Source organism: Sitodiplosis mosellana, unplaced genomic scaffold (genome assembly GCF_009176505.1).
Source record: "Sitodiplosis mosellana isolate CC-2019 unplaced genomic scaffold, AAFC_SMos_1.0 Smas_scaffold_6170, whole genome shotgun sequence".
Lineage (NCBI taxonomy): Eukaryota > Metazoa > Arthropoda > Insecta > Diptera > Cecidomyiidae > Sitodiplosis > Sitodiplosis mosellana.
Window position 1 is genome coordinate 2545980 of NW_022601411.1, and position 8406 is coordinate 2554385.

General features: G+C 36.4%; 1 protein-coding gene across 1 annotated transcript; it reads right to left on the bottom strand.

The window, feature by feature from the left end:
- Positions 1 to 386: 386 nt before the first annotated feature.
- LOC129576094 (protein smoothened-like) lies at positions 387 to 6172 on the bottom strand. The gene is made up of 8 exons (XM_055460622.1): positions 5769 to 6172; positions 5121 to 5511; positions 4634 to 4907; positions 4178 to 4391; positions 3872 to 4071; positions 3244 to 3664; positions 2961 to 3134; positions 387 to 2624 (listed from the first exon to the last, which is right to left on the bottom strand). The coding sequence occupies exons 1-8, from the start codon at positions 5774 to 5776 to the stop codon at positions 1091 to 1093; spliced, it is 3216 nt and encodes a 1071-aa protein (XP_055316597.1). The 5' UTR covers positions 5777 to 6172; the 3' UTR covers positions 387 to 1090.
- Positions 6173 to 8406: the final 2234 nt, after the last annotated feature.

Sequence of the window (8406 nt, forward strand, 5' to 3'; positions counted from 1 at the left end):
AGCAAGTTATGTGAGCGTTATACAATCTGATGTTTATTACATAAATATTCGAATAAATTCTTTTCTCGATTCTTTCAATCATTATTACATGGAATAATAATTGTTTCAACTGAAATGAAGTGCGGAAAATACGTAGGTAACAAGACAAAGCAAAATTGTATTTTGGTTAGCCCTTACACATGGACCCTTGTACAATTTACATCCGAATATTGATGCCGAATTTGAATTAAAAGATTTCTCTCGTACGAATACATTTAGATTCGTGCTAACACGTCGATTCTATTTTTCATAAAATGATAAAAAAAAATCCATTTTGACCATAGAACATTTCAAGCTCGATAAACACCAGAAGAAACCGTAAAACTATCAATAAAAATCCACTTATCTTGGTAGCATACGTGTTTTATTCTGATATAAAATTCGAAATATGTTGTGAGTATTTTTTTTTTCAGATAAAATGTCGATAAAATTAGTGAATTTTAGCAATATTTTAGTTGCATTCGTACAAAATAAAATAGTGCAATAAGATCGATGCTATCAAAAATATTTTCACGAAAAAATAAACTCTTGGAACATTTGTTATCCTACTAAATAAAATAAGTTCCGTTGTCTTGAATAAAAAAAAATCATATAAAATGTTAGAATTAAGCAAAACGAAAGAAAAAAGAACGCAAAAACACACGATGAAATGAAAAGTACAGATAAACCTTAGCACTAGCAATCTGTGCCATTTTTCATAAGGCGTCTCCACTCGCATTGAGTTTGTATTGTAAATGTTAAGGTGCGTGCAACGCCCTTCAATGTAAAAAGCAATACAAGTGGAGATGATACACGGGATTTATCTGTACTTTAAAAGAGAATTCAAGAAAATGTTGTAGCTGTTGTCAGTTCTGAGCTGTAAATAGCTCAACACGATCTATATAATTAGTATCTATTACACAGTAATAGTTTTTTTTCTATGGACAAAAATAGTTTAAATATATTTATAAAAAGGCGATCGCCAAAAATCGAAACTTTTGATTCAGAACCATAAAAGAGATAAGAGTCGAGTTCTCCCTTCGGTTTGTATTGTTGTTGCAAGTAGTCCGTTCTAATTGGATGGCAAAAGGAGTTTCTTTAATTTTTCCATTTTTTCCGATTCACTCAAGTGTTTGCCACTGAGCGTGTCCTTGCGCACAATAGATGGTGCATCTCGTTTTCGATATGGCAACAGTTGATGTGTTTCATCATCTTGAAGCTGATGCTGCTGCTGTTGATGATGATGATGGTAATTCGATTGAATTTTCTCTGGTAAATTGTCTTTCGAATCATCGTATTGGTAATTCATCGGGTAATCGTCACGCGACCGTTGTCGTGTGTGCGATGCAATGTCATAATCGTTGGCTTGGATGCCAACATCACAGCTTCCTTTACTATTTTGTGATTGTGTTTTCATGCGATTCGTCGATTGATCGGAGAATGAGCTTTGAGTGCCGTCCAAACGACGAATGCAGTCAACATCGATCGACGACGATATCGATGAGGCCACATCAACATCATTCGGTGTGAAATGCTCAATATCCTCAATATTCGGCCGATGCATTTTATCATGTGAATGACGTTGACTCTTGCTATTCCTTGTGCTATTTCGTCCACTCTTGCCAATCCCATTCAATCCATTTCGATCGCATGTGTTGAGCAGAGCTTCGATTTGCTTTTCTGTACTATTTTTCAAGATATTCTTCAACATTTGCTCGATGGCTGCCTGTTTATCGTTCGACACATCTAAACTGTCCGCACTTTCGGCCATTTGACGCTGATGGGCGCTCAGCGGCACTAGCATATTCGACGGTTCCTCAATACGGCACATTGGCTGCGATTCATCGATCGACTGGTCATCGTCGGATGTTTGTTGCTCTAGATCATTGTGGCTGAACAACTGCTGAATATCCGCTATGTCAGCTGTTGTGGTCGCCGTTATGGCACTTCGTCGCTCAATCTGTCGGCCCATCGTATTCGCACACAATTGAATGCGCTGATTATTCGGCTGCTTATATCTAATATTCTGCATTTGATTCGTTATGCGTTGGCTTTCCACCGACGAGCTACTTGCACGACGCCTGTATGCATTATTCGTTCGTCGGTATGCACGGCAATAGTTGCGCTGTCGCTTATTCATATTGACACTCTTGTGCTTCTGTGAATGACTCTCCAGCGTTGCCTTTATATTTGTCTCGGACATTTTCACGGAGACTTGTGACACCTGCGAATCAACCGAATTGCGTCTCGATTCAACTGAAAAGTGTCTCACACTCACACTTATCTCCGAATTATTATCGGCACATGAACTAGCGTACGGTGCGCCACAATTTGTATTCGGCTCATTGAAATCCATTCGTGTCATTGTCACTGCATTCCGACGATTTATTATGTTACAGAGGTAATTGGTTAGGGTGACACCCATTCCATCCGATGCACCCGAATTGAGATTGTTCATGTCGAAATTTATGCCAGCCGGATCGGTGTGCGAATTTTCAATCGACACTGAAATAACTTCATCACCACGCTTTGCATATGCATCGGCAATGATGCGATGCTTTGGCTTCGTGAATTTTTCATCTTCACTTTGCTCGTAGCCGATTTTTCTGCAATGAAATTAAAATACGTATGACTTCAGTGACAAAAGACTCGGTGCTGCTATGGTCATTTGAAAGAATAAAAATGGATTATTAAACATTAGATTTGTATGGGGGAAAATGTTGCTTTTGAAGAGCGAACATATTTTTTTAGAAGAAAAAATTTATTTTGGTCCAAAAAAAAGGACGGAAACACAAAATGGACTTAAAAAAATGGATGAAGAAAATACAAAAAAATGACAAAAATGAACAAAATGACTATCGTTCACTTGGAAATCGTTTCTAAACATTTTTTCGGAATGAGTTATCGATTTTAATCTCAAAATGTTCACAAATTCTACTCACTTCTTGAGGAATCGTTTCCATGTTTTGAGCGCTGGCCACGTCCAACACCACGACGACGTCACCAAATTCACGCAGAACAAACACAGCAGTCGAATTTGAAGAACAGCCACACTTGGACGGTTGTGTATCTTACATTTGGTCGGATCGCCCGAGTAACTCTCTTTTATCTTGCATCTGAAATGCCCGAAATAATGTTGAGTCAATGTTACATTTTTTCAGCGACTGATTTTTGAAAGTATGACGGTTTTTATTTAGTACCGTATAGTAGAAATGAAAGACATACATAATGAAATCGTTGAGACTTTTGGCCCACAGTTCAGAGTTGCGCACTTCATAGCTTTCAAACATGAAAAATGCAAATATGAAAAATATGACTAGCATCGTTCGAATGCCCATCCCTAAAATATGTGAGCTAAGTTTTTTTGATTCGTCGCTGCTGCTGGTGCTGCGTTTGATGCGATTCAAATTGAATGCTCCTTTGAATGAGAAAAATACACTAACGCCAAATGATAAAATGGCCACTGGAACTAAGACTAAACCACTGCGAATGGCACGATTTCGATATCCAACGAAACAGATGCCCGTGATACTGTTGCCATCCACTTCGCTCAACACCATTATGGAAACGGTTAGTATGAATGGCAGCGCCCATGCGATGAAATGAAAGTAGAAGCTTTCTTTATCAATGCGATCTCGGATACTCCCTGGGAAATTGGGGGAGAATAAATACAAGTGTAATGAGATTCAAAATGAAACATTTTGTTTCAAATCAAATTTGACAAGAATTTTAATTTGAAATAAAATGTAGAAAATGAAGACGATACAAGAATAAAATAGTTTTTTTTTTTGTTCCAATAATAAACTCATTAAAAAAGAATAAATGATAGGGCCAAATTTGGATAGAAACGTACCTCGATCCTTTGTTTGCAAGTACCACGCGTATGTGAAAATTGCAAACCAAACATTAGCCGCAATTAAAAAATAGTAAATCAAAATGAATGGGATGATGCAAGCCAAATTTTCACCAGCACTTGGCTCAGAATAGCGTAGAGTGCCATCACGTCGACACACAATATTCTCACGATGGCCGGGTACAAATTGCAACATCCATCTGAGGAAACATAAAGAATTTATTTGAAGGAAATTGCTTCTAAATTTTCCCGAGACCATTTCCAACGTCATCTCGATTGAATCAAAGTGTTAATTTCTCAGCTTACCCAACCCAATTACAAAGGAAGCAAATGCTGATGTAGAACAAATTCCATGCAGGATGTTTTGAGTGCTTCCAATCATGGATCAAAAATGTTGCGATCACAAATAAATTGCAGGTAAAACAAAAGAGTGTACCCCAGAAGATCAGTGTATGCACCGATTCGTGCTCTTCATCCGTATACATCGGATCTTTGCACTGAAGTCCACATCCTTCGACATCTGATGAATATGAACAAAAAACAACAAACAAATCATGAATGAAAAAAAAAATGTTTGAAAATCGGAAGCAACACAAAATACGTTTTATGAAGATATTCTTCAATGAATTAATGACAATAATAAGTTTAACACCACACATCACAAACAAAACTTAGGTCTTAAATGAAGTTATAATTACAATGTGGCTTGACTCATTGATGAATTTGAGATGTGTTTTGGTTTTCAATGAATTTCAATTTTACCTGGATAATGATTAATTGGCGAATCGGTTGCAACGAGCGGATGCATGCATTGGCTCGGAATCGATGTGAATTTCATGTCACGCACGTCATTACTGCAATTTTTGCACGGAAACACCTCTTCATGGCACTTTAAATAACTGGGAAAGAAATCCGTGTTGTACAAAATGCGACACGGTTCATAGGTAACGCTGCACATCTCGTACGATGGCAAATAAACGTATTCCTTGGATTTGCTTCTTGTACATTTTGGTAGGTAGACTGCACACAGGAATGGCTGCACGAATATGAATTGAAAAAGAATGATAAAAATGAGGTAATTCTTGAAATTTCGAAACAAAGGCAAAAAAACAAAAAAATTGGCTCGGTTGAAGAATTGAACACTCGGTAAATATTTGCATCGATACTTATTTTCGGTGCATTGTTCACCAATTCGAATACATTTTTATGTTTTTTTTCAGAATGAAGAAACCGTTTTTAAAATGCTCACCTGAACAACGGCCCAGCACTTTGGCACATTTCGCAATGCTTCCAATTGATTCAATTTCCTAACGCTATTCTCCTGGCTGCCCAAATCCGTCAGCTCAACACTGGTGAATTTATACGGAATTTTCGTACCGAAGCACGTACTATTGAGAATTTTCTCGCATTTGGTCGGTCGAACGCAGCGAGTGATAAAACGTTCTTTGCGATCATCATGCCAAGGTTTTCCGCTTATGTCTTTCGTGATATTACTGCGAAAATCACGGCCGTTAATCGGCACCAAATCCAGGTATTCATCGTCGGGTTTGTCACTCGATGTTGGTATCGTTGCACTGAATTCGGCGATCACAAAATTCCTCCAAAATTCTTGAACAATCAGCAAACAAACAATTCGAAAGCTAACAAGTTTTCAAAGCAATGACAAAAAATTTACTTCCTTTATCTAACGAAACATTCTCGGAACGAAAATGTTTATAAATACAAAATTTATCTCAAACAAATCACACACACACACACACACACGACAATTACAGTGAACAATGATAGAGAAATGCTACATTTTTCACATTTTTTAGAATTAATTCAATTCATCGATTCACTTGCTAGAATTTTAAATCAGAATATCGTTTTAAATAAATAAGAAATCGAAACTTACAAGTGCATATTTCACATGGATGCATGAAATAATCCAAAATATTACACGCCTCTCACACACTCGATGCCGTTTTATGTTTATTCTTCCTTGGAATTTTGTCCGAGCGCTTCTTCGTCGCTATGTGTGATTTGCCTTCTCTTTTGTTTGCTTGGTGATATTGTTGTTGTTGTTGTTGTTGTTGCACTGTATGCGGATCGTTTGACGTTTCGTGATCGTTTGCAGCGACATGCACTGCATTCATATGTGATGCTGTGGCCATGTGTGCGTTCGCAATACATCGATACGTGTATGTGTCGATCAAGTCTTTCACGCACATGTGTACTGCATACACACATGATCAGAATACTAAATGTTGAAGGCTGTCATATGGTATTTGTTCGCATCCCTATTGACGAAAACGATCAGATTTCTTCATTTGAATGATAACAACATTACGGTATCAATCGATTGATAGACAGCAACTTCTCTTTTTGTAAACAGGTGAAGTTATTCAATGTAGATGTTCAAAGCGTAAAATCCAAAAAAAAAAATATCCATGAATCACTTCGATTTTTCTTCTGATGATTTAAATTTGAATTTATTGGGATTGAGAATGTTGGAAATTTTCTTTCTATATTTTTAGCTCAAATTTTCCCACTTTCCAACAAACAGTTTTTTGCTATTCCGTTTTTGTGATGAGAAAATAATAGAAATTGATCATTAGTTTATTCAATGATTTTCATTGATTTAAAAATTGTGTTGACACACTGACAATTTTGATCGAACATTCGAAAGATGCAAATAATTGAAAAACGACGAATGAAAATTATCGGCTTTTAAAAGTGACTCATTTACAGAAAATGTGAGCTGCTCCATCTGGAATTTGAGCAAATGGACCATCTCCACTATCACAACAACATTCAATGTAAAAACCATGTTCCGCATAGTCGAAGTTTGCACAAATAGTATCCCGTGTGCAAATAAAATGACTAACAGTCAATCAGTTGTATGTAGCTGTATGTAGTGATACACAACTAAAACTGGCTAAGTTGATTGAAATTATGCGTTTTCTATAATCACGTTTAGTTATTCTTTCAGTCAGTCGACTAATTTGGGACATTTTGACTAAGAGTGATTTGTGATTAAAGTTAACTGCAGTTGCTTATTTTGTTCGAGACAATCACTTTTAGTCAGTCAAAATGTCCCAAATTAATCGACTGACTAGTCAGTCAAAAATTTTCCGCACGGGATGCTGCTCATTAGATTTAATGGAATTTATCTACTATATAATAAATAACTATCAATGCGATTGTGTGTATTTTTTAGCTGTTGTACATTATTCCTCTTATAGTCAATGAAAATTGGAATTTGAAATTGTAATTTTATTCGTCATTCTGGTTTGCCTGCTGTGTGCGATATCCGATTAATAAAATCACGATTCACGATAGAGATTCTTTACAACAAGATGAAAAAAAAATTTCAGATAAAAATTGAACAAAAAAATGCCCTCAGAATATTTGGGAATTGAATCAAAGCAAAGCGTTTGCCTACGAACAAAGAGCAAAAACACAAGTTTTTGAACCAAAGCGACACAAATCAAATGTGAGAAAAAAAAGTGCAACATAAACATTCATGCAACAGCGTATAGCACTGCACACTTTTTGTTGAAAAATGGCGAAATTTGCCGTAGAGAGCGCGCTTTTTTATGGACATTCCAATGGGGGACTGTTGGCGCCCCCTTGACGGTTTTTTTGATAACTAGTAGTGTTAGACGCTGAATCGAGAAATCCGTTTGGCCATTTATTTGAACGTCATACAAGTTGATCGTGGTGGCTTCGATATCATAACTAAGCAATGGCTCATGGAAATTCTTTCAAATAGATTGATTTGGATTAGAGAATTTACATTCTCTGTTTTGATCATTTTTTGAACACTTTCAACATTTCCTGAATGGGAAAGTTCATTTTTTGGTTATATTTCCTATCGATTGACACGCACAATTCTTGTCGTCTCTGATATTGATATAGCCACAATCAATATTTGGTTGATGCGGTGCAAAATTGGGAGTGAATCATTTCAAATGATGCTTCTAGCAATTTGATTGTGTGTTGACAACGACAAAAGTACAATTGCGCTAAGCCAATACAATTCAGATTTCAGCCCTATATTCGACCATGTTTACTACGTCACAATGCCAATTTCGTTTGAAAAATTTGCCAACCGTGAAGTCATAAAAAGAATTCATTTCATTGCAATGATTAATCATGATTTAAATCACTCAATTGAGTAAAAGCCACACAGACAAAAAAAAATATGAGCTGCTCCACCCAAAAACAGAACAAATGAACCATCCCCACTCTCTCAAAATCTATTTGTGTGAAACAAAACGCTGGAAATCCGATTTTAAAAGCGCCAACAAGTAGGCAGCAGCTCTCAATTCGAAATGGTTTTTAAAAATCAGTTTTCAACGTTTCAAAGTCAAGCGTTACAAATGCTGGAACACTTTTTTTCTTAGCGAATTCTTAAAATCGATTTTAATCCAGATAAATAAAGAAGAATGTACCCTTATTTGCTAACGAAAAAAACAATTAGCGCTAACCAAAAGTAAAAAAGTTCCCAAGTCAATATCACATTGATGATGGTCAAATGGGAAATGAAG